The 26,676-nt window shown below is 42.7% G+C and overlaps 1 protein-coding gene across 2 annotated transcripts in view; it reads right to left on the minus strand.

Moving 5' to 3' along the window:
• DYM (dymeclin) overlaps nt 1–26,676 on the minus strand; it is a 362,668-nt gene that overhangs the window by 252,693 nt on the left and 83,299 nt on the right. For both annotated transcript variants that reach the window (XM_062201648.1, XM_062201646.1), the window contains exons 7-8: nt 4,894–5,019; nt 3,150–3,292 (exon numbers count right to left, since the gene is read on the minus strand). In XM_062201648.1, the coding sequence (XP_062057632.1) occupies nt 3,150–3,292; nt 4,894–5,019 (269 nt within the window). The remainder of the gene's footprint in view (nt 1–3,149; nt 3,293–4,893; nt 5,020–26,676) is intronic.

A 26,676-nucleotide genomic window follows, 5' to 3' on the forward strand; every position in this document is an offset into this window, starting at 1 on the left:
CTCCCTGATCGGTGACAACTAACTGAGCACCAAAGGGGAAACCTGTTGAAGTGAAATGGACACTATGAGAAACAGTGACTTGATCAGCTCTTGTTGTGACTGTTGATGTACAATGTAATACTTTATCCCTTTTAGTATTTTTTTTTTGTTCTAGTACTATTGGTTGAACTCTGTAATTAACACACAATTATTCTTAGGTGTTTAAATTTAACTGAAAAGTGATCCCTGTTAAATATAAGAGTGGGAATAAGAGAAGGAGGAGATGTACAATTTGGGACATGCTCAATCGGACTTGCCCCAAATGGTGAAGTTAGAAACGTGCCAGGGGATTACAGTATCCCATCAAGGTGGCATGTACCAATGCCATCTCACTAGTCCAAGTGATCAATTTCAGTTCACAATTGATCACACTGATAGGTCTAAGAGTCAAAGGAATCACACAAACAAGACTAGTGTCTGCTAATACTAACTGATAGAATCAAAAAGGGAGAGAACGATCCAACATGGGAAGCGGGATACACAGCAGACTCATAGAATGGCAGATGTCCTAAATAGCACTCTGGCCTCAGAATCAGCCCTTAATGCTTTCGGATCTGACTGAAGAGCCCATGAGAGTATTTTAGGCATGGAAAGCCAAGACACTCTGGGAAAAAAAAAAAAAAAAGACCTAAATGAAAGATCTCTGCGAGTGAGATCCCAGTAGAAAGAATGGGGCCATCAAAGAAGGAGGTACCTTTCTCCAAAGGGAGGAGAGAACTTCCACTTTGACTATGACCCTGTCGGAATAAGATCGAAGTCAACGAACTCAAAAGGCTTCCATAGCCTTGGCAACTCATGACTAGAGCCTAGGGAGATTACTGACGCCTTAAACAAGAGTGTCAAATTGTTAAGTCAACAACAGGAGTCACTGCGTACTTACTCCTCATGTGGGATCTGTCCTTAATGTGTTGTCCAATGTGAAGTAATGCTATAACTAGTACTGAAACAGTATTTTACACTTTGTGTTTCTGTGTGGGTGCAAACTGATGCAATCTTTACTTAATATATACTAAATTGATCTTCTGTATATAAAGATAATTGAAAATGAATCTTGATGTGAATGGAAGGGGAGAGGGAGCGGGAGATGGGAGGGGTGCGAGTGGAAGGGAAGTTATGGGTGGGGGGATGCCATTGTAATCCATAAACTGTACTTTGGAAATTTATATTTACTAAATAAAAGTTAAAAAAAAAAGAAGAAGAAAATGTGATACATATACGCTATGGGATACTACTCAGCCATAAAAAAGAATGAAATCCTGTCTTTTGCAACAAAATGGAGGCAACTGGAAACTATCATGCTTAGTGAATAAGCCAGTCCCATAAAGACAAATATCTTATGTTTTCTCTGATATGTAGCAGTTAATATAGAATACAAAAAAATATATAGAAATGAGATGGACATCTTGTGATATGATTATTATTTTTAGCCCTCGTTTATACTCCTGTGGAACTGTGGTCTTGCTACTTTTTTCTTGTTGAACATTGTGGTTAATAACGAATTATACCTGTGATTATAAAGTGGATTAAATGGATGTCTTTGCAAATATTAAAGGCAAGAAAGAAAGGGAGGAAGGAGGAGGATTGAGAGGGGGATGGGAGGTATAGTTATCCTCTATATCCTATACCTATAAAACACATGAAATTTGTTCTCTTTATATTAATAATTAAAAAAATAAAAGAAGGAACTGATTAAAAATATAAAATTCAAGCTTTTTGGCACCAGGAACATTAATGACACTGGGCTTTCTTTTGATATGACACATAACTGAAAGAAAATCCCAAAACTATTATTTGCTTTTAAAAACAAATTTGCCAAGAATCACTGTTATTTTGCAGAAAGTAGTTAATGAACTTCGGTAATCTCCCTGCAAAAGTCTCAAACCATATTGAGTACTGGAAAATATTCAGCTTCTATATACGTATACCAGTTTAATGATTGAAAAAAGACAATGCTAACAGGTTAATTGAGCCTTCTTGTGAAACCCCAAAAGCTTTCCAGTGTTGTTTTCAGAGGTCATGAAAGAGCCATCTATGCTTCTCACCTGAGATAGAGCACTGGACAGGAGGAGCCTACGCAGGCAGGCATTCTACAACAGCTGGCCATCACCAAGGATGAAGGTCTAAGTGATCACAAGTGTAATTCAATTCATAATACCAAATGAATCAAAAGAAAGCAAACCTAGAAAGTCTGTTTTACTGATCAAGTCCTTACATTAGCAGAACAAGTCTATCTGCTTTATTTTTAATCCAAAGAAGCTCCCAACACTTGCTACTAGGAAGTTATCACATGGTACTGCTTTTTCATACCGAACCCCACTTGAGCGCAGCAAGCACGCTGCCGTCCTGGGCCAGCCGCATCTGAGGAGTCCGCTGTGGCTGTGGTAAGCGTCGGAGCCCCAGGCAGACCTTACAAGTGCTGGAGTGCTGCTCTGGCTTTTGTCTCTCCCTCAGAACCAGCAAAAGTTCAGTTTACATAACCTCCCTTTGCCAGGGCCCTCCCCAGTAGCAGCGGGAAGAGCCACAGGCACTCTCGTACCTCGAGGGTCCGAGGCCCCAGCACTGAGAAGTGAGGATTCCCTGCAAGGCAGCACACGGCTTTCCTCACTGAGGAAATCTCCCAGTCTGACAAATGCAACCTTGTGCCACTTGCGAGTACACTACAAAACGCTTTCAACGTGCTAATTTGTCTCAGAACAAAGGAAGCACTGAGTACCACAGGAAAACTATGCTTGATGAGTCATATAAAACCCTAACCAATACAGCTCCTAAAATAGCAGGATTTCCCCTACAGCACGCGCAGGACAAAGCTTCCAAAGCTTTTTACTGTATAATCACAGCTCATCCAACATGCATATTTACGTGTAAACATTCTTCTGGAAAAAGTGGCATTTGGTAGGTAAATAACCTATTCATTTTGTGCATAAAAATAGAAAATCATTGTACGGAATGGAGAAATTAATATTTAATTACTTTCCAGATTTCCCATTTGGCCCACTGCACAGATCCACCATAACCGTTCATGACAGCAGCCAAGTAAACAGAATTTCTTATGCCTGATTAGACAAGATTTATATACATCAGAGAACTGAAAAGAACGTTCAGAGACTTACTTGCTACTCCTGACGCAAGTCCATAGAGCAGTCCCCCGCCTTCCGACTGCTGAGAGAGAACATGGGCTCCTGGGGGAGGGGGCTTTTCTTGTCTGATAAAGTTATACAATAAAGTTTTCACAAGTTTGCTGGTGTATGGAAGACTATACAAAAAGAAAAAAAGAAATCAAACTCATATTTATGAGAGTTACCTGATTCTGTATGATAATATAGAAATAATTCTGCCATTAGCATTATCCATTAATATCAGAGGACTAGCACAATTCAAAGAAACCCAGCGCTATTGCAGTCATTGAAGGCTGTGGCTTTGAGATCAGTCCCGAGTCTTAACTGTGACTTTGTCTCTGACCACACCATAAGAAGTCCATCAAATTACTTCACGTTTTTGTACTTCGGTCACCATGTTTGTTATCTGTATGACACTATGATATATTATAAATTTAGTGCATCACACAGTATCTTGCACTTGAAGGAAGATAATAAAATAGAAGCAACATGGAAAAGAATTTTAAGATAATAATAAAAAGTTACACTTTCTAAGAATGAAAGTATTCAATGTACTCAATTATCCAACTGATCATAAACCAATTCCTATAATCTAGAGTAAAACTCTTATAGAGTCTTAAATGTACTATTGAGTTTTTAAAAGTATGGCTTCCAAGATGAACCACAAAAACCAGCAAAGAACCTATTATAGTTTAAATATTTGGCACCATGATGATACGATAAACACCTTATAACTTAGAAAACAGGAATGCTAACAGTCTCTGTCTGTGAAAACAGCAACTTCAATACTTTCAGCATTGCCAGGAATAAAGTTCACATTCTTGTTTTATTGAACGTGCACGCAGCTCCCACACACCAAGTACAACTTCAAATCAAGGTCATTCCGACCGTTGCTGTCACAGAAGGGCTCATGTGCAAACCTTCCATCTCTAAAACCCAGACCCTTGCAGCACTGAGTGATTTTCAAATATGTTCCAAAGAGTCCCTAGGAACTCTGTAATGTGCCATAGGTTTATCAGGGTAGCAAGAAGGGTGTGATGGAGACAGAGCTCCTCACTACCTGAAACTTTAATCAAAGCTACTTTATTTGGAGTTGTTTTGCATTGTAAATCTTTGTGAAAATTGCATCAATAAAAGGCAGAGCGCATGTGTGTGTTTATTTACTATTTCTCTGTTCCCTTCCCACCCTCTAAGAGATTGTAAACTTGTGTTCAGTGGTACTCATACAGCCCCACAGGCTAACACATGCCTGGCCTGGCACACAGCTAGCGCACGATAGCAACTGTTAACTCAGTGAAAGTGAGAACAGTCAGCGCAGGCCACTGGAGCAGTCTGAACACACGGGGCTGGGACACAGCCTGCGGTAGCTTCACAGGGACCGAACGGTAAGAGGGGGAAGACACCAAAATATCTGTACAAACAAATACAACTTGAAGACTGCTCACACACAGAGAATGGAGTGAAAGAAGAAACAGAAAGATGATCTCAAACTGAATTCTACGAAGCAACCACTAGAGAGAGAGGGCACAGAAGCTGGGGTACCAAAGCGACAGCAAGGATGAGGAGTCTGGCTGGGAAAGCAGAATTCGATCCCTTATGTACTGGTTTGGAAGGGCTCACAGAAGAACCAGAGGAAACGTCTGGCTGCAGACATGACACAACACTAGGGTGAGAGGACAAGACTAGACATACAGATTTATACAATCAAAAATCACATTAATTTAAAATAGAAACATACCATGGACCTCGCATCAAATACTTGTGACTGATGCTGTGTCGCAAGACTTCCTTGTGGAAGAGTTGGCAGGAAAGGAAAACAACCATTGTTGAAATGGCTTCTACTGATATCTCATAGGTAATATCTCTGGAGAAATGGGGGGAAAAAACAGAACAATGGTCACTTTGGAAGTTTTAGGTGTTACTCTTTTCCATATAATCTGTTTATTAAAAAATTCAAATCCAAATATTTAACATGCTTCTAGGTTACTAAAATATGTCAGTATGTTTAACATGAATCAAACAAAATTATCAAATCTTTTCCCAATCATTAGCTCTAGTATTTTTTTTTTTTTTGAGTTTTTTTAATTAGGGCTGGCACTGTGGTGTAATGAACTAAGCCTCTGCCTGTGGTGCCAGAATTCCATATGGGCGCTGGTTCTAGTCCTGGCTCTCCTCTTCTGATCCAGCTCTCTGCTATGGCCTGGGAAAGCAGGAGAAGACGGTCCATGTCCTTGGGCCCCTGCACCCACATGGGAGACAGGAAAAAGTTCCTGACTTTGGATAGGCTCAGCTCTGGCCATTGCGTCCATCTGGGGAGTGAACCGGCAGAGGGAAGATCTTTCTCTCTGCCTCTCTCTGCCTGTAACTCTACCTCTCAAGTAAATGAAATAAAATCTTTCAAACAAACAAAAAAGATATTTTATTTATTTATTTGAGAGGTAGAGTAACAGAGAGAGGGAGAGGCTGGTTCACTCCCCAGATGGCTGCAACGGCCAGGGCTGAGCCAGTCTGGAGCCAGGAGCTTCTTTCAGGTCTCTCACATGGGTGCAGGGGCCCAGGCGCTTGGGCCATCTTCTACTGCTCTCCCAGGTCATCAGCAGAGATGGAAGAGGATCGGAAGAGGAGCAGCCGGGACACCAACCAGCACCCATATGGAATGCTGGTGCCACAGGTGGAGGCTTAGCCTACTATGCCACAGCACTAGATCCCTAACTCTAGTACTTTGATCAAATGTTGTATTATTTCCCTGTTTTATGGTTCCCACCTCTTAGCAATGATAAGTCTATTTGTGTATAAATGTATATTTATGCATAATATGCTACCAGTACTGTTCTGCTTTGAAGATCCATTCTAGACCTCAATGTTCAGCTTTGTTTAGTAATAACACAGAAACAAATACACACTCAGGCTACAAAAGTGAAGAGAACTATCAGAGAAGGGAAGGAAACAAAGCCTTTGGAGCTGACAATCGCTTTACAATTAGAAAATTGGTACATCCTAGACCTTCTGTCTCTAGTCTATACTTTCTCAAGGTCAACTTTGCCTGTTCAACAAACACTCAGAGTAAACACATTTCTCCTGTCTTCTTGGGCATATTCTATCCTATCTTCCCAAGATCATCAATCCCCTTTAGATCAACAAAAAAGGAAAAATTTCAGCTATAGGTAAGGAGCAAAAATAAGAATAAATGCATCAAGAAACCTTCAGTTACTGCAACAGTTTAAACGGGAAAAGTACATGCTAAAACCAGGAAGGTGGACATGTCAGCACAGCAAAAACAGCCACAGCTCCAAAAGAAGATAAAAATATTTTTATAAAATTGAAATCTTTATGGAAAACTGAAATAGAAGTACATAACACCTACTTAAATGAAGGCTGATTGAACAAATGAAAGATTCCTTAACTGTCCAACTGGACAAGCTTAAATCTACTAGATACTCCAAGACATTATTACAGATATAAATATGTTTTTAAAACAAAGTATACATGGGCCAGCACTGTGGCGTGGTGGGTAAGACCACCACCTGCAGTACCAGCATCCCATATGGGAGCCAGTTCGAATCCCAGCTGCTCCACTTCCAACCCAGCTCTCTGCTATGGCCTGGGAAAGCAGTGGAGAATGGCCCAATCCTTGGGCCTCTGCACCCACATGGGCGACTCAGAGGAGGGTCCTGGATCCTGGCTTCGGATCCGCTCAGCTCCGGCAGTTGCGGCCATTTGGAGAGTGAACCAGCAGATGGAGGACCTCTCTTTCTCTTTCTCTCTGCCTGTCTCTCTGTAACTCTTTCAAGTAAATAAATAAATAAATAAAAGTATACAAAGCAACATACAAGAGATTCATGCAACTGAGCTTACTCCATAATGAGCAGATCTCATTTCTACTCAGAAATCTGACTTTTAGATTTCCTTTGAAAAATTTTATTTTCTGGAATTTGCATAATTACTACAGTAAATTTAATTCACATAAAAAGCAATTCTTATATTTATTGTTTGTTGAATTGAATGAAAGGCAAATCTGACATTTCCTGTCATGTTATGATTCATTAATGATGACTCCGGTGCTCAGAACCCAAACTATTTTACACACAACAATCACTCATGGGTACAGTCTGTGTCTGTCAGGAATCCATACTCTCTGTTCACTGGGCTTTTCAGTTGGGTCAGGGTTTAAAGCCAAAGCCTGAAGCTAACAAACACCTTGCACCATGTCACAGGGCAGAGCCTACCTAGATGGACAGTCAGGTGAAGACCTCCAGTACATCTGCAAATTGATTCAGCCACTGCCTCAATAATGAAAAATGGACCACAGTGGTTTACAATGTAACATCTGACTATGTCCCAGATCCAGAAGGAAAATCGTTTTAGTTACCAAGAAGGACTAGGTCTAATAACTCTGGCCAGAAGCTAAATTTAGAACATAGCATTTGTTGTCTTTCATGATTAGCTGGGCAAAACAAAATAGCACTAGAAAAAGTGTTAACCCTTTGTTATGTGTTTTGCTGTGTTATGAGTCCAGTGTATCTAAGAAAATTATATTTTAATTACGATTAATAGAACCAAGCTTTGACCGCACTGACTCCATTTTGAGCATGGCCTGATAACTGAGCCAAGTGGCCAGAAGATCGCAAGGAGGCCGGTCACTTCCCACTGGCTGACTGACAGCTCCTCTGGTGACTGTAAGCTCAAATGCAAATGAGAAACTTTGGGTCCAGGGCTCTTCTCCCCAGATTGACAGCTGGAAGCCAAGCTACCTTCTTGGTGATATATTCTAGTGCCTCCAAACTGCCATTTGAGATGTGGCTCACTGTGACTCCCTCGGTTCACAGCGAGAGGTGCAGGCGGCTGGGGGCTCTGCTGCAGGAAGCAGGCCTCTACCGCACTGCGCCCAGACTGTCCAGCGCCATCCGCAAGGGGACTGTTTCCCAAATCAACTGGAAAATTCCCTTCATGGCCGCATGGTATTTAGATTGGGGCCAACACTATGTGCTCGAGTATTTTTGTTTTACCTATTTTCCCTATCTTGTCATATATCCCTTTTGCCTACTTTGTTTATTCTGCTTTTGTGTGCCTTGCAATAAACCAATTAATTCAGGAATCTCTGCCTCTCTTAACATGTCATTTGATTAAAGAATAAAAGAACTTCACCTTCTTAGCAAAATTCTAATCATGGAGGTTAAAACTGCTCCATGTTGGCCGGCGCCGTGGCTTAACAGGCTAATCCTCCGCCTTGTGGCGCCGGCACACTGGGTTCTAGTCCCGGTTGGGGCACCCGATTCTATCCCGGTTGCCCCTCTTCCAGGCCAGCTCTCTGCTATGGCCCGGGAAGGCAGTGGAGGATGGCCCAAGTGCTTGGGCCCTGCACCCGCATGGGAGACCAGGAGAAGCACCTGGCTCCTGGCTTCGGATCAGCGAGATGCGCCGGCCGCAGCGGCCATTGGAGGGTGAACCAACGGCAAAAAGGAAGACCTTTCTCTCTGTCTCTCTCTCACTATCCACTCTACCTGTAAAAAAAATAAAAAATAAAAATTAAAAAAAAACAAAAACAAAACTGCTCCACGTTTTGGGGGCACCAGGCCATTCTGGCTAGCTTAGCATGACACCTCGACCATTTTCTCTCAGAATTCTCATAGAATTCTGTAAATCTAAAGTAGAGGATTTCATTTGGGAGGTAGGGAAAGCTTATAACACATAAGAATATTAGGGGCTGGTGCTGTGGCACAGTAGGTTAAAGTCCCAGCCTGCAGCGCCGGCATCCCAAATGGGCACCAGTTCTAGTCCCAGCTGCTCCACTTCCAATCCAGCTCTCTGCTATGGCCTGGGAAAGCAGTAGAAGATGGGCCAAATCCTTAGGCCCCTGCACCCACACGGGAGACCCGGAAGAAGCTCCTGGCTCCTGGCAGATCAGCTCAGCTCTGGCCATTGCAGTCATTTGGAGAGTGAACCAGCGGGTGGAAGACCTCTCTCTCTCTCTCTGGCTCTACTTCTCTCTGTAACTCTGTTTTCAAATAAATAAAATTAATCTTAAAAAAAATTAAAATATTTTTTAGGCCGGCGCCGTGGCTCAACAGGCTAATCCTCCGCCTTGCGGCGCCGGCACACCGGGTTCTAGTCCCGGTTGGGGTGCCGGTTCTGTCCCGGCTGCCCCTCTTCCAGGCCAGCTCTCTGCTGTGGCCAGGGAGTGCAGAGGAGGATGGCCCAAGTGCTTGGGTCCTGCACCCCATGGGAGACCAGGATAGGCACCTGGCTCCTGCCATCGGATCAGCGCGGTGCGCTGGCCGTAGCGCGCCAGCCGCGGCGGCCATTGGAGGGTGAACCAACGGCAAAAGGAAGACCTTTCTCTCTGTCTCTCTCTCTCTCTCACTGTCCACTCTGCCTGTCAAAAAAAAAAAAAATTAAAATATTTTTTAAAAAGTTCATAAAAAATGCAGATAATCAACAAACTATGCATGGATTTCAAAGAAATTCTACACCAACATAAATTTATCTTCTAATATCATTTTTCTCATGAACTTTTTTTTAAAGACTTGTTTGTCTGAAAGGCAGAATTACAGAGATGTAGAGGCAGAGAGAGAGAGAGAGAGAGAGGCCTTTCATTTGTTGGTTCACTCCCCAAATAGCCACCAGGGCCAGGGCTGAGCCCGGCCAAAACCAGGAGCCTGGAGCTTATTCAAGGTCTCTCATATGGGTGCAGGGGACCAAGAACTTGGGCCATCTTCTACTGCTTTCCCAGGTGCATTAGCAGGGAGCTGGATCAGAAGTGGAGCAGCTGGGACTTGTAGCGGCGCAGATATGGGATACTGGCATTGCAGGCCGTGGTTTTATCCTCTATGCCACAGTGCCATGAACTTTTAAAAAACAAAGTATACTCCTATATATGGTGGGTCATAGGATATTCTCTAAACGTCTACACTAGTCACTATCTCCATCAGGGGAACTTGAGGTTTCTTGTTTTTTTTTTTTTTAAGATTTATTTATTTAATTATTTGAAAGTCAGAGATGGAGAGATGGAGGTAGGGAAGAAGAGAAGGAGGGAGGGGAGAGGGGGGTGGAGAGAAATCCTCCATCCACCAGTTCACTCCCTAAATGGCTGCAATGGCCCAGGCAGGAGCCAGGAGCCTCCTCCGGGCCTCCCACATGGGTGCAGGGGCCCAAGCATTTCAGTCATCCACTGCCGCCCTCCCAGATGCACTAGCAGGAAGCTGAGCTGGATTCGAAGCTGAGTAGCTGGGACCTGAACCAGCACCCATATGGGATGACAGCCCTGCAGACAGTGGGTTTTTTTGAAAGATTTATTTTGGGGCCAGAACTGTGGCGCAGCAGGTTAAGGCGCTCTCTGCAAGGCTGTCATCCCATATGGGAGCCAGTTCCAGTCCCAGCTGCTCTACTTCCCACCCAGCTCCCTGCTAATGCACCTGGGAGAGCAGTGGAGGTTGGCCCAAATGGTTGGGCCCCAGCACTCACGTGGGAGACCTTAAGAAGCTCCTGGCTCCTGGCTTCAGACCTGTTGAGCTCTGGCCATTGCTTTAAATCTTTTTTAAAAGATTGATTTATTTGAAAGGTAGAATGATAGAGAAGAAGAAACAGAGAAAGAGATATCCCATTGCCTGGTTCAGTCCCCAGGAAGCTACAACAGCTGGGGTTAGGCCAGGCTGAAGCCAGGAGCCAGAACTCCACCTGGGTCTCCCACAAGGGTGGCAGGAACCCAAGCACCTGGGCCGTCTTCTGCTCTTTCATAGGCGGAGAGCTGGATTACTATGAGTTATCAGCATCACAGATGGTGGCTTAACCTGCTGGGCTACAATACCTGCATCAAACGTGAGGGTTTTTATATTGTCTATATCACTACACGTCTGCCAACACGTTACATTATGAAGGGCTTAAAGGAACATCACATTGTTTTAAATTGCCTCTTTACATATTTTGCTTTATTTTTCTGTTGGAATTCCTGCCATTTTACTGCTCATTTCCAGAAGCTGCCTGGAATCTATCATCTGCCTATTAACTTTACCCAAGCTTTCACTTGTCAGCAGTAGTTCTTCCATAATTAACTGTGCTCTGTGATCTGTGCATTCATGCTTTTAAGAGCCTTTATCAGCTTATGTTACCAACTTATCATTGTACATTTTCTCTGTTAACTTTACTTTGACCACTGGCATCTAAGTCTTTAACCTACATAACAGGTCTTTGTGTATATTGTTAAGTAGGAATCCATCATAAATGGTACTGAAAATGACTGATGTCTTTAAAAACTCAGCTTCAAAATAAGAACTCAAATTTGAATTCTGCCCATCAGAAAAAAACCGACGTAAACAGGAAAACTTGCAAATCTGCCATTTAAGAAATATATTTTGGAGCCAGCATTGTGACGTAGTGGGTTTAGCCACCACCTTCAGCACCGGCATCCCCTATGGGCACTGGTTCAAGTCCTGGCTGCTCCACCTCCAATCCAGCTCCCTGATAATGCACCTGGGAAAGCACTGGAGGATGGCACCCACGTGGGTGACATGGAAGAAGCTCCTGGCTTCAGTCTGGTTCAGCCCTGGCCTTTGCAGCCATCTGGGGAGTGAGCCAGTAGATAGGAGACCTCTCTCTGTCTCTCTCTCTTTCCTTATAACTCTGCCTTTCAAGTAAGTATAATAAATCTTTGAAAAAATATATTTTTGGGGAATTGCTGTGGTGCAGCAAGTTAAGCCACTGCCTGTGACACCAACATCCCGTAGCAGAGCACTGTTCAAGTCCTGCTGCTCTGCTTCCAACCCAGCTCCCTGCTAATGGACCTGGGAGGCAGCAAATGATGGCCTGAGTGCTTGGGCCCCTGCCATCCAGATGGGAGACCCGAGATGGAGTTCCTGGCTTTTGCCTGGCATAGCTCTGGCCATTGCAGCTATTTAGGGTGTAAACTAGCAGATGGTAGATCGCTCTGTCTCTCACTCTCTCTGACAACCTACCTTTCCAATAAATACATAAATAAATAGTCTTTTTTAAAAAATACATTTTAAAGACACATGGGTGTCCTGTCTGTCTCTCTCTCTCTCTCTCTCTCTCTGTCTACATCTCTACCTGTCAAATAAATTAAAAAAAAAAAAAAAAAAGACACATGGGTGAAAAGCAGCTATCAGTCCATCAGTGCTTCCTAGTTACCATATTCCCACACATCTCCCAGGCCTGAGTGCCAGCCCCAGCTTCCTCCTCCATCCCTAAATTGCTTAGAGCTAACGTATATTGACCATTCAAGGCTTTGGACTAGCTTTACCTCCTAGCAAATTCTTCCTTATCTAAGCAGATTAACAGTAGTGTGAAGAATGGTGTTAATAGCACAAGGGTACTGAAAAAAGTTTGTGGAAAACAGAGAATTAAAAGATGCTTTTGTTTTGGTGCAAAATTTTTCAAAAATTCAAGCAAAGGTTTCTTATAACATGTATTTTCTGCCAATATTTTTGAACTATACTCATGTATTCTGAACACAATTATTATACTACTTTTCATACTCTATTGTTTACACCATTTAAGACAGTGAACATTTGTTGAATTTAAAAATTCAACTGACATTAGAAAAATGAAACATAATTCAAACAGCTTAGATACAGTATGAATTTAATGGTATCACATAATATTTAAAGTGCTATTTCCATTTCTAGCAGTAATGGACAGGAAATTCAAAGGCACCTTCCTGTTGAAGTCCACAAAACTCCTTGGGGGTAAGAGGCAGTAGAGAAACACATTTCCCCAAAGCATCAAAGAGTTAATAAAATGTTATGAGATTATAAAACCAAGAATCAAGCACTAGGAAAAGATAAAGAGCTCCTGACATCTGGAATTGCTTTGGCCTGAGGTATGCTTACTGGGCCATAACAGAGGCTGGGATCTAACGAGTGCTTCTGGCAGGGTTGGGGGCCAGGGAACAACAGCCAGAGTCCATGAGTGTGAGCCCTGGTAATTCTACACACACAGAAATCTGGGATCCTCAAAGGAATCCTTATCTTGGCAGTGGGGAAGAAAGGAAGTACATCATTCTCGCAGGGACTACAATCCAGCTTTAAGTTATCTGGGTGACCTGAATGAGATGAATCCAAGAGACAATCTCTGAAGAAAGATACAATCATCCTAATCATCAAATTGTTTCCCAGCATCACAAGAAGAACAATCAAAAATAGGCACAAAAAAGACAAAGACTACATGATCAGGAAACAACACCATATACCCACACAAAAAAACAAGTAAAACTCTTCCAACAACAATAAATACAGCACACAACTATGCTTTCTATATTCATGGTATAAAAATTTCTAAAAGATCTCTAAGTCATGTAAAGTAATAAACATTTAAGAAACTTGGGTTCTAGGGGGAAAATTCTACGACTGGAAAATATATTACCCAAATTTAAAACTTCAATTGATTATTTTTCAAAAAACAAGAAAGAACATAAATTCAGACTAGAACAGCTAAAGGGAGACTTAGTGACAACAGAGAGCTGCTCGGCACAATGATTAGGCCACCGCCCGGGATGCCTGTAGCCCGTTACAGAGAGCCTGGCTTTGAGTTCTGGTTCTGCTTCCCATCCAGCTTCCTGTTAATGAACACCCTGGAAGGCAGCAGATGATGGTCCCTGCCACCCACTGGGAGACTGCATGGAGTTCCCAGATCCCAGCTTTGGCCTTGCCCAGCCTTGGCTATTACGGGTACTTCTGGATAGGAGCTCTCTGCTCTTTTTGCAAATAAAATCAAAATAAAAAAGAAATTATTGGAATAAAGTACAGAAAACAACAGGGTAATAATGACGGATATTTGAGTTGCGTCTTGTTTACGGCTACTAATGAATAAAGCTTTAGAAATTTTGCCTACAATCATTGATAGAGGAGTATTTTCTTTCCTCTTGGATAAATACTACGAAGTAAATTGTAGGGTGAGAGGACAGGTGGATATTTGACTCTAAGAAACTGTCAGTCCTCTTCTTAAGCTGGTTGTTCTATTGATGCCCTCACAGTAATGTTTTAACGTGGACTGTATTTCTTTTTTAGCATAGTTGTATGTTCATAGAAAACTGATGGAAAGCAGAGAGAGTTCTCACATCCCCTCCCCACCAACGCACACACACAGCTGCCACACAGTTTTACACAGAGTACAACAGTACTTCAAAGGGTTCAGAGAACTCAAAGGTAAGATTATTTTGGTGCAAGAAAGTTTAAAAAGTCAGTCATAATAATAATACACATTTTCCATCAACTTTGTGAAGACCTCTCACATATTTGTTCTAATCAATGAGCTACATTGACTCATCATTATCACACCATTATCATCCATAGTTGACATCAGTGTTCCTTCTTGGTGTCCCATGTTCTACACATTTTTAAATTTTATTTATTTATTTATTTATTTTGACAGGCAGAGTGGACAGTGAGAGAGAGAGACAGAGAGAAAGGTCTTCTTTTTCCGTTGGTTCACCCCGCAATGGCCGCTCTGGCAGCGCACTGTGGCCGGCGCACCGCACTGATCCGAAGGCAGGAACCAGGTGCTTCTCCTGGTCTCCCATGAGGGTGCAGGGCCCAAGGACCTGGGCCATCCTCCACTGCACTCCCAGGCCACAGCAGTGAGCTGGACTGGAAGAGGAGCAACCAGGACAGAATCCGGCGCCCCAACTGGGTCTAGAACCCAGGGTGCAGGCACCGCAGGCGGAGGTTTAGCCTAGTGAGCCGTGGGGCCGGCCTACATATTTTGACAAATGCATACATGTATCCATAATTACAGTCTCCTGCAGAATCACTTCCATGCCCTGAAAACTCCTTGCACTCCCCTCAAGCCCCTGCAACCACAGATCTCTGTCAGCATAGTTTTGCCTTTTCTGGAATGTTTTACAGTTGGAATCATACAGCCCATAGCTTTTCTTTCTTTCTTTCTTTTTTTTTTTTTTTTTTTTTTTGGACAGGCAGAGTGGATAGTGAGAGAGAGACAGAGAGGAAGGTCTTCCTTGGCCGTTGGTTCACCCTCCAATGGCCGCCGCGGTAGGCGCGCTGCGGCCGGCGCACCACGCTGATCCGATGGCAGGAGCCAGATGCTTCTCCTGGTCTCCCATGGGGTGCAGGGCCCAAGCACTTGAGCCATCCTCCACTGCACTCCCTGGCCACAGCAGAGAGCTGGCCTGGAAGAGGGGCAACCGGAGCCCATAGCTTTTCAAATTGGCTTCTTATCCCTGCCAACAATTCTTGAAAGTTCTAGTTGGTCCACGTTTTCACTAATATGCAGCATTGTCGGTCTTCTTACTTTTAGCTATTCCAGTGAGTGTATAATATCTCATTATGGCTATCATTTGCATTGTCCTGCTGATTAACCAAATTAAACATCTTATTGGCCATTGAAATAGTTTTGTATAAAGTATTAATTTAAATCTTTTGGGACCAGCATTATGGCACAGTAGGTTAAGCCTCAGCCTGTAATGCCAGCATCCCATATGGGCACCAGTTCGAGTCCTGGCTGTTCCACTTTCGATCCAGCTCCCTTATAATGTACCTGGGAAGGTGGCAGAGGATGGACAGATTTTATACCTAGAAATTCTGTTCCTTCATAAGAAAACAGCAGCATTCTAACACTCACAAGCATCTAATTTGTAACAACCAAAAAAAAAAGTGAATATACATTTCTGTACCAAAAATTTTTACTCAATATACAGTTTAGTGACATCGTACAAAAAGGTACTTATTATTCTTGATTATTTCCAAAACAACCTAAAGCTACAAGCCAAAGACGGAGAGATACCACTTTTTAATTTCATTGTGCACAAACTTTTTGAAATCCCCTCCTCCAAACACACTCAACACACATGTATACAGATACACCAAACTGCATTATGGTATACCATTGGCGTCACTGCCTTAAAATTAGGAAAGCCAAGACATATTTCTAAGTTCTCTATCAATTCACTCTGCTAACCTCAACAAATAACTCTTGTGGGTCTTGGTTTTCTTACTTGTAAATAAGGACAGCTAAGCAAGCAACCTCTAACATCATTTTCTGCTGTAACTTTCTATAGTGTTCACAAAACAGAACTCAAGGCAATGTAGATTCCTGTGAATACAAAATTAAAAATAAATTAGTTGGGGTATCTTAAGTGCCAAATAATCGGGCAAAAAGCCCTCAGAGAGGCAAACACTTGAAAGAAACCAAAATTCTACCATACAGAGTGTGGTGGCTTTGAACAGATGAAAAATGTTTTAAGCCAACAGATCTTTCTTGTTTTAATGTCCCTGTATAATCTTCAGAAGATTTTCATTACACAATCACCAAAACAAAGTCAACTTTTAAGAAGCCAAAATGTTGCTTTGGCTGCCATAGTATCCCAAGAACTTTCCACCATCTGGTCTGGAAATGTCCTAGAACAAACTACTGTTGGAGCAAGTTATTAATTTTGTGTGAAGAAAAAAGACAGGCGCCATGACCTTGTACTGCTCTATGAGGGCAGAGTGGAACACTTGGATAAAGACAAAAGCCTTCATGAAATTGGTGTTAGTATTGGCCAAGGGCAAAGTCAATGAATACAGAGGGAAAAACATGCTCCTTTGACTTACTATTGGATAAGAAACCTGATGGTACACTGTAAGTGGAACACAAGTTTAATAAAAAACAACTGACAAGTTCAAAGGATTAAGACCAAAATTTAGAAACATCAAGGTCATGCCAACACAGAGATCCTAAAAGTTGAATATGAGGAAGACTAATATATGGTATCTCACATTATAGATACTATCAATAATAGTGATAGCAAGTTTTAAAAGGTAATTACTCAAAGACATGGTAATCTTTTTAAGATTTATTTATTTATTTATTTGAGAGGCAGAGTTACAGAGATAAAGAAGAGCCAGAGACAGAGGTCTCCCATCCGCTGGTTCACTCCCCAAATTGCAGCAAGGGCCGGGAGCTGAGCCAATCTGAAGCCAGAAGCCAGGAGCTTCTTCTGGGTCTCCCACACTGGTGCAGGGGCCCAAGCACTTGGGCCATCTTCTGCTTTCCCAAGCCATTAGCACAGAGCTGGATTGGAAGAGGAGCTGCCGAGACACAAACAGGCACCCATATGGAATGCCTGCACTGCAGGCAGAGGCTTAACCTACTACGCCACAGCACCGGCAGTATTAATTTATAAAAATCTTAACAAGAGAACAAAAAGTACCTGGAAGTTAGGAGTCAAGAAATCTAGATTCTTGGGACTGGCCTTGTAGCAGAGCAGGCTAAGTTGCGGCCTACAACGTTGGCATCCCATATGGGCACTGGTTAATTCCCAGCTTCTCCACTTCCAATCCAGCTCCCTGCTAAGGTGCCTGGGAAAGCAGCGGAAGATGGCCCAAGTTACTTGGGCCCCTGCACCTGCATGGGAGACTCTCATGAAACTCCTGGTTCCTAGCTTCAGACTGGCCCAGCCCCAGCTGTTGCAGTCATGTGGGGAGTGAACCAGCAGATGAAAGATATTTTCTCTCTCTCTCTAACTCTGCCTTTCAAATGAATAAATAAATCAAAACACAAACAAAAAAGAAATCTAGATTTTAGTCTCATATGTGCCACTTATTACCTATATAACCATTTGACCCATCCACAATGGTGGATTACAGAAACCCAAATATCCATCTCATATTTAATGGCTTCTCACAAAACTAATACACAAGTAAAATGCATCAATTGTTTAAAATATAGTTGCAGATCTTAAGAAAATAAAATTCAACACAAAAAGATCTTCTGAAAATATCCTAAGCAAAACTTTAGACTGACTGGCACATTGATAAGATAGATCCACAACGATAAAACAAATATGCCAAGTAATGGTAACAGACTCTATAGTGGGCATGAGGGTGTTGAAAAGGCACTCATGCCAACTCATGATGTCGCACTCGTAACACAAGGGAAAGTCAGAGGAAGAATTCTCAGGAACAAAAAACAATTACTAACACTTGACCAAAAGTTAGAGGTTGCTTTTAAATATATGAAGGGATATCCCATCCCACTTGTAACGATAACACACAAATAAGAATCACAATATGACTTCCATTTTTAACTTAAAAATAATAATAATTTACATATAGTCAAGGATGTGGCAAAGGGAAAAATACAAATATGAAAAAGAAACAATCACCTGAGCAGCCATCAATAAGGAATTTAATGTTTTATCTATTTCTTCCCCACAATCATTTTCAATTCTTAGCTTTTCTGGTGGTTTACATATACTTTTACTTTCGCATTTCTGAGTAATATAATATTCTGCTATTGTGAAAAAATTAAGATGATTTTTTTAAGAGCAGCTTTAAGCTCTTAGCAAAATTGTGCCAAATCAGTGCTTATAAAATAACACCCTTTAAAATTACTCAGCGTACAAAAACTTTTTTTTTTTTTTTTTTTTTTGACAGGCAGAGTAGACAGTGAGAGAGTGAGACAGAGAGAAAGGTCTTCCTTTGCCGTTGGTTCACCCTCCAATGGCCGCTGCGGCCGGTGCACCGCGATGATCCGAAGCCAGGAGCCAGGTGCTTCTCCTGGTCTCCCATGCGGGTGCAGGGCCCAAGCACTTGGGCCATCCTCCACTGCCCTCCCCGGCCACACAGAGAGCTGGCCTGGAAGAGGGGCAACCGGGACAGACTCCGGTGCCCCGACCGGGACTAGAACCCGGTGTGCCGGCGCCGCAAGGCGGAGGATTAGCCTATTGAGCCGCGGCGCCGGCCCAAAAACATTTTCAAATATATGATTTTGGTTCCCAACACAAGGCTGAGCAACCGAAGCAGGAGGCAAAGCAGCAGGCACCTACATCTCAGATGAAACACTCCTTCTCAGCTGCTGCCCTTCTACTCCTTCAGCACACAGAACCTAGCTGGGCCCTCAACAGCCAGGTGAATTAACCTCTAAACTCCTGAAATTTCCGTAGCTAAAGTATTAAAAACTGAACTACATGTACTCAAATGTCTGTCTCTGATCTATTAACTCTAACTTTAAAATGAGAAAACCATGGGCTGGTATGATGTTGCTGATTGACAGTAGATCTGGGATTCAAATCCTACCTACCTTCCAGATCCAGAATTAGGGAGCTTTTCTCTGATATCCAATATTCCCTATATTTATTGACAATAATCACATAAGTATTTATGACAACCTGAGAACCTGTCTTAAAGTTAACATTGTTTGTGCCTCTGAGTATATTTGGTCAGATTTCTTCAACAAACCAGGTAATGTCACACATATGGAAAATTTTTAACTTGGACCCCTTTTACCAAGGCACCAGATATCAATCTTCAAACTAAAGGGTTATGTGAACTTCTAGTATATAATATTATCTTGATATATGAAAATTCTATAGTCTTTAAATCAATGTTTGTAACGTCTTAAATGCCTAATTCTTCCAGAGAACTGTACTAGATGTTTACCCTACCGCACCTAAAAACTTAAATGCTGATTTGCGACTGCCATCCAACTCTTGGGGTGAGATTTGGAGAAGCGTTTGAGAGTCAGCATGCAAAGCTAGACCAAGCTGCCAACAGTGAGGTCCTCCACTGCCAACCAGGGGTCTCTCTAGTCCCTTCCGCTCTCTTCCAATAACTGGAGACTTCATAAAGAAACCATTTCTGACTCTTCAGGTTCTTCAACCACCTACTCACTGTCAGCACCCAATGTTTTCAGTATTCAAATTTTCCACAATATAACTTCTAAGCCAATATCCTTAGACTATCGTTCAAATAAATGTGTATTTTATGTAATTTCCTTAACTTCAGAAATCCTGAGGATGCACTGGATTGTACAAATAAGATTTTTAATCAGTTTCATCCTTCCTCAAGTATTTCCAAAACAGATTTCAGAGAAATAGCTCTAAAAAGTATACTTTTATATCTTAATAAACAGAGAACCCTAAACATAATGGAATCTAACATTCAAGTTTTGCTCCATCCAACAATGCAGCTTCTCCATTCCTAACCTTCCACAAATGTGCTGCTCTAATCAAACACACACACTCATAATTCTCCAAACACATTATTCACTCCCGAGAGGGCCCCATTCAGCTCCTCTTGCCTGCCCTTCAATGACCTGGCCACTGCTGATCACTATGGCTCCAAATCACTGTGGCCCTTATCAACTACTCCTCTTACTGGGCCATCCTGCTGTGTATCTATCCATCTATAAGCTCTTCAAGAGCCACAGCTTCCTATATCTAGTATAGTGTATACACATAGAATATTCCTGGCATATTTTTGAGAATAAATTAAAAAGAAGCTATACTGTGAAGGGATAATCTGAAGATAACTAAAATATAATGTTGACTATACCTTAACTAAATGGTCCTGGACTATGCCACATTTATAACTAATTAATCTATCATTTCCTTAAATACTGTCGGATGCTACTGCTTAGTGTTCTAGGTCTACCAGCCCCTTACATTACAAATGTCAGTAAGATAATATGTGCCAACTGCAAAGAGCTTGGAGCCACTATGTCGTAATGGAATGTGCCTTCACACACAAGTCTATTTCTGTACAGACTAGGTGCTGAGAAACAAACAAAATGTTTTAAGCACACTGAATAAGTTTCACCCTGCTAATTTGCTCATTCAGCAAGTATTTTGAGATTCTACCATGCATCGGGCTGGCCTGAATATCAGGGATTGCAGCAGTGAGCAAAACAAACACTAGCACAAGAAGAGACCTGGTTTTCATAGAACTATCATTCTAATTTTATTTGAGAAGTACAAGCAAGAGAGCTAACAGATAATATGAAAAGCCACGATAAGTATTAAAGACAAAAAAAAAAAGTATGATAATGGAACAGAGAACTAGAAAAGCGCACCTTTAGGGTTGTCAGAGAAGAGATTCCTAAGAAACAGAACTTTGAGCAGGAGAAAGCATGAAGGAGGTCATAGCAGAAGGACAAAGGGCAGAGGCCCTGGCGATGGGACAGACTGGCTCGGTCCACAGGAGCCCTGGGACCAGGAGGCCTGCAGCGAAGTGAGCGCATGCACAAGGCTGGCAGATGACAGATTCTCCCAGGCTCCCAAGTCACAAACGGACAACACGCCACCCAGACAGGCAGTGAAGGCAACTGACTGTAAAGTCTCACCTTTTGTTAACTATCACTTAAGAAAAACCAGAGAAGGTTTTCTCAGATTAAACTGCAATTGAAAAACCTGTAGATCAGGCTCAGCCTAAAAATTACTTGAACTCCAGTCCTCAGTGAGGTCACAGGTTCATAAGAGAGAACATAAAAACAGGTCTCAGAGGAAGAAGCTGTAGGTCAGGCCTGAGGCCAACAGAAAGGCCCATTCTAAGCAGACCTCACAGGGACTGGCACAAGAGAGAAGGGGTAGGGACTGTACTGACAATGACATCATTATACACACCTAGCAGTGACAGCTTTGCCAAAAACAGGTTAAAAGACAGGGAGAGCAATCTAGTTCAAGCTCTCTAAATAATATCTATTTCATAAGAAAACAGCATCACAAACAGTACCAAAACACAAGTACAGCATTGGCCTATACAACACAATTGCATCTGCCGCTGTAGCCCCACTACTCTGCAGCAAACAGGTCTCATTCCGCCCCTACAGTGACCCCGTGTCACCAATTCCAAGTGCCAAGCTTTCAGCTCTGGTCTAACCAAACATTCTCTCTATTATACTCCTTACTAGTGTCTTGAGGAAAATACATTTATCTTATTGGATTCCTGCCCCATTCAATGCCTTGAGATCACAGAGAAGCTACAAAAATTAAAGGCAAAGTTTTACTCTGGGAGACTTATTCAAATTCAAGAGGGATCAACCCAAAATAATTTTTAAAATGTCAAGTCTTAAGCCCATGCATGACTTAATCTTTATTTTAATATATAAATTCTGAGATGGATAGTCTTAAGGATTCCTGAAAGATATATAATTTTAATCTGACTTTGAAGATTAATACCTCAGAGAATTAAAAATTTATCAAGAAATTCAATGTGTCTGAGAAGCAGTAGCCACCAACTACTTCAAAGCCAATCTTGGGCGGGCACTGTGGTACAGTGGGTTAAGCTGCTGCCTGTGACACTGGCATCCCATAGGGGCACTGGTTCATGTACCAGCTACTCCACTTCCAATCCAGCTCCCTGTTAATATGCCTGGGAAATCAGCAGAAGATGGCCCAAGTGTGTGGGCCCCAGCAGCCAATTTGGAGACTTGGATGGAGTTCCTGGCTTCCGGTTTAAGCCGAGCCCAGCCCTGGCCATTGCAGCTGTTTGGGAAGTAAAACAGAAGATGGAAGCTCTCGCTCACTCGGTCTCCCCCCCCCCCCCCCCCCCGGTGTGTGTGTGTCCTTAACTCTCTGTAACTCAATCTTTCAAATAATTATTTTTCAAAAAAAGCCAATCTTCACTGCAGATGAACTCCTATTAAAGTTCACTATGATGAACCTCTGAGAGTTTATCTAAACTACTATAGTTTAATTTTTTAATAGTAAAGTTCATTTAAAACTTAATTTATAAATCTCTAAATAAATATATATCACACACAAACACATATGTACAAAGGCATTTAAAAATTAGTGGAAAACTAGAACCAAAACAAGTTTATTTTGGCCCAAAAAATACATAGCATATTTGCAGTATTTTTCATAATACATATTTTCGATCAACTTTGTAAAGTTCCCTCATGTTTATGTGTATATGTGTGTTTTGGTGTAATCACTTTAATATTAACAGAATAATTTACCAGAGTCTCATATAAAACATTTAATCTACTATTGAATTATCCTTAGTAGCCATTAAAATTAGATTTCTCTTATTATTCACCTGCTAATTCAGCCCAGGCACGCCATTGTTAAGTAAGAAAGTTTACTGTGAGATGCTGAGATGTGAAAGCATTCCCAGCTTTTATATATTAATCTCTCTTAAATTAGAAGATGATCCATAACCTGCAGCACAGTTACAGTAGATGAAACATCTAAAGAATAGTTTGGTTTCACATGGAAACTGTAACCAAGACAAACCTTCTGTGGGATGGAGTTCCAAGAACATTCAATCATGAGATGGTTTCAGCAGCTGGTTAAAGCCAAGTGTACCCAAGACAAGACATCTGGCTGTCTGTGCATTTTCAGTTCATTTACAAAGCACAAACACATTGAAACATGAAATGATTGATATATTACAACACTGTTTCCTCCTTAAGAGTGTGTAAGTGGCTGTTCTAGTCACTGTGTCCAAGCTTAGTTATTATCTAAAACTGTATTGTCTTCCCCCTTAATTGTACCAAAACATCCTATTGACAACAGCAAAAAAGGAATGTACTCTTTTAGGATACACACCAAATTGCTGGTATTTGACAAAAAAAAAAATGTAATCAGAGGTAAAGCTAGTTAAAATGAAATCAAGAGGGACCAGCGTTGTGGCATGGTGGGTTAAGCCGCCTGTGATGTCATCATCCCATATGTGCACAGTTTGATTCTCGGCTACTCTAACTTGTGATCCAGCTCCCCGCTAATGGCCTGGGAAAGCAGCAGAAGATGGCCCAAGTGCTTGGGCCCCTGCACCCACATGGGAGACCTGGATGAAGCTCCTGGCTCCTGGTTTAGGCCACTGGCCATATGGGAAAGTGAACCAACGGATGGAAGATATTCTTTCCTCTCTCCCTCTCCCTGTCTCTCTCTTCCTTCCTCCCTCCCTCCCTTCCTCCTTCACTCCCTCCCTATCTCTCTGTAACTCTGCCTTTTGAATAAATAAATCTTTAAGAAAAAAAATTTTAAAAAGAAAATTAAAACAGGAACATATGAGGCATCCCACATACTATGACAAAAAAAGAATTAACAAAATAAGTATAAGTGAGTCCCTCCCTCACCTGTAACAGGAAACCTAACCACAGTGGCTTAGCCAAGTTAGGTGTTCATTTTTCTCATGCAAGAAGGAATCCAAAGACAAGGGACCTGGGGCCAGTATAATAGTTTCATAATGTCATCAATGCCCCATGCTCCTGGGACACTCTTCTTGGCATAGGAAGCTCATTATCCTAGTTTAGAGATCGCCTAAGCACCGCCTCCACCTTCCAGAAGGAAGAGAGGGCAATGAGTAGAAGGCTACAGGGGACAGGCACTGCAAGCTCATGGCTTCTCACATCACTGACGCAAACTAGAGCATGGGGCTAACTGCCCCAGTCACTTTTTACTAGAATGAAATACCTGAGCAAACTAACTTTGTAAAGAGAAAAGGGTTATTTAGTTCGCACTTTGGAGGTTCGAGCCCAGGATTATGATGCCCCGTTGGTTTGGCCTCTGAGGTGGGTGGAGGATGGCAATGGGGGAGCCCTTGTGAAGAATCACCTGGTGAGCTGGGCAGCAGTGGCTGGGCCCAGCTCAGCCTTTCCTAACAACCCTCTCACAGGAACTACCTTCCAAGGGCACATCTCCCAAGACCTAAGCACCTCCCACTAGGCCCACCTCCTGAATACCATAAATAGATTACATTTCCACCCTATTGATGCCATTAGCTTAGGAACTTGGGGGGAAGGCTGCATGAGTTTAGGGGCCAAATGATGTTCAAACCATAGCACTAATGTAACTGCCAAAGTATCTGCAGACTAAACTGGAAACCCACGGCCATCTAAGTGATACTGGAATGCACTGGAGTGGAAGGGGAGAAAGGATGCCAGGCATGCAAATAGCTGTGTACCAAAGGGCCACCTGCCAGGCTGCACAACGCCATCCAACCACAGCAAGCTTCAGTGCTCCTTGCTTCTAAGTCTACAGTAAAATTCTTGATGCTGCACTCACAGACAACAGAGGCCAGGAGCCCATCTTCTCACAGATACCCCCCTCTTTGGGTCACAGGCTAATAGGACATTTCTAACTATACCCTCGTGTAGACTGAGCCTCTGCAATGATAGACCTTAAAACCTACCTCCTTATTTCAAAAATAATTCCTTTTAAACTATGTGTCATTGGCCGGCGCCATGGCTCAACAGGCTAATCCTCCGCCTTGCGGCGCCGGCACACCGGGTTCTAGTCCCGGTCGGGGTGCCGGATTCTGTCCTGGTTGCCCCTCTTCCAGGCCAGCTCTCTGCTATGGCCCAGGAGTGCAGTGGAGGATGGCCCAAGTGCTTGGGCCCTGCACCCCATGGGAGACCAGAAGCACCTGGCTCCTGCCTTTGGATCAGCACCGTGCGCCGGCCACAGCGGCCATTGGAGGGTGAACCAACGGCAAAGGAAGACCTTTCTCTCTGTCTCTCTCTCTCTCTCACTGTCCACTCTGCCTGTCAAAAAAAATAAAAAAATAAAATAAAATAAACTATGTGTCATCAACAGGGTAAAACCTAATTTTTCAGGGGCGAAAACATTCACAGATACTATAATGGTTTGTGGTCCTCCAAAAGACCAGGATAGACACATATTCAATTTTGAGGGCATTCAAATTTCATTGGGAGAAGGAGTAATGATGAAAGAAATGTCTAACAAGGCTTGTCAGGGAGACAGATTTTTTTGAAAAGATTGAGAATCATTGCTTTGTGGGGCAGGCATTTGGCCCAGAGGTTAAAACACCCATATCCCAGGACCAGAGCTGTGGTGCAGCGGGTTAACGCCTTGGCCTGAAGCACTGGCATCCCATATGGGCCCGGTTCTAGTTCCGGTTGCTGCACTTCCTATCCAGCTCTCTGCTATGGCCTGGAATAGCAGAAGAAGATGGCCCAAGCCCTTGGGCCCCTGCACCCAAGTGGGAGACCTGGAAGAAGCTCTTGGCTCCTGGCTTCAGATTGGCACAGCTCCGGCCATTGCGGCCTTCTGGGGAGTGAACCAGCAGATGGAAGACCTCTCTCTCTGTCTCTACCTCTCTCTGTAACTCTGTCTTTCAAATAAATAAAATAAATCTTAAAAAAAAAAAAAAAACACACAGCCCACACTGGATACCTGGGTTTGATTCCCAGCTGCCCTCCAGTTGCCGACCCTGGGAAGCAGCAGGTGATGGCTCAAGTAGCAGGGTTCCTGCCACCCACCTGGGAGACCTGGACTGTGTTCCCAGCTCCTGCCTCAGCCCCAGATGTCGCAGAAATGAAACAGTGACAGGAACTCTGTCTGTCTCTTTCTCTCCCTCTGTCTCCCTATCTGTCTCTCCCTCTCTAGGCTCCTCAAATAAATAAAATGAGTAAATTCTAAAAACCAAACAGACCACACATTCTGAACTCCATAGGAACTGCACTGAGCTGCAGTGACAGAAACATACTTGGAACAACATAAACAAGTAAGCTTTTTTAAACATTCACTTTATTTATTTGAAAGGCAGAGTTACAGAGAAAGGAGGAAAGGCAGAGAGAAGGTGATATCTTCCATCTACTGGTTCAATCCCCAAATGGCCACAAATGGGCGGGGGCTGGGATGGGCTGAGGCCAGGAGCTTAGAACTCCATTCAGATCTCCCATGTGGGTGGCAGAGGCCCTGGTATTTGGGTCATCCTCTGCTGTCTTAACAGAGAGCTGGATGAGAAGCAGACGTGGCCAGGATTTGAACCAGTGCCCGTATGGGATGCTAGTACTACAGATGGCAGTTTTACTCACCAAGCCACAA

Source organism: Lepus europaeus, chromosome 9, assembly GCF_033115175.1.
Source record: "Lepus europaeus isolate LE1 chromosome 9, mLepTim1.pri, whole genome shotgun sequence".
Classification (NCBI taxonomy): domain Eukaryota; kingdom Metazoa; phylum Chordata; class Mammalia; order Lagomorpha; family Leporidae; genus Lepus; species Lepus europaeus.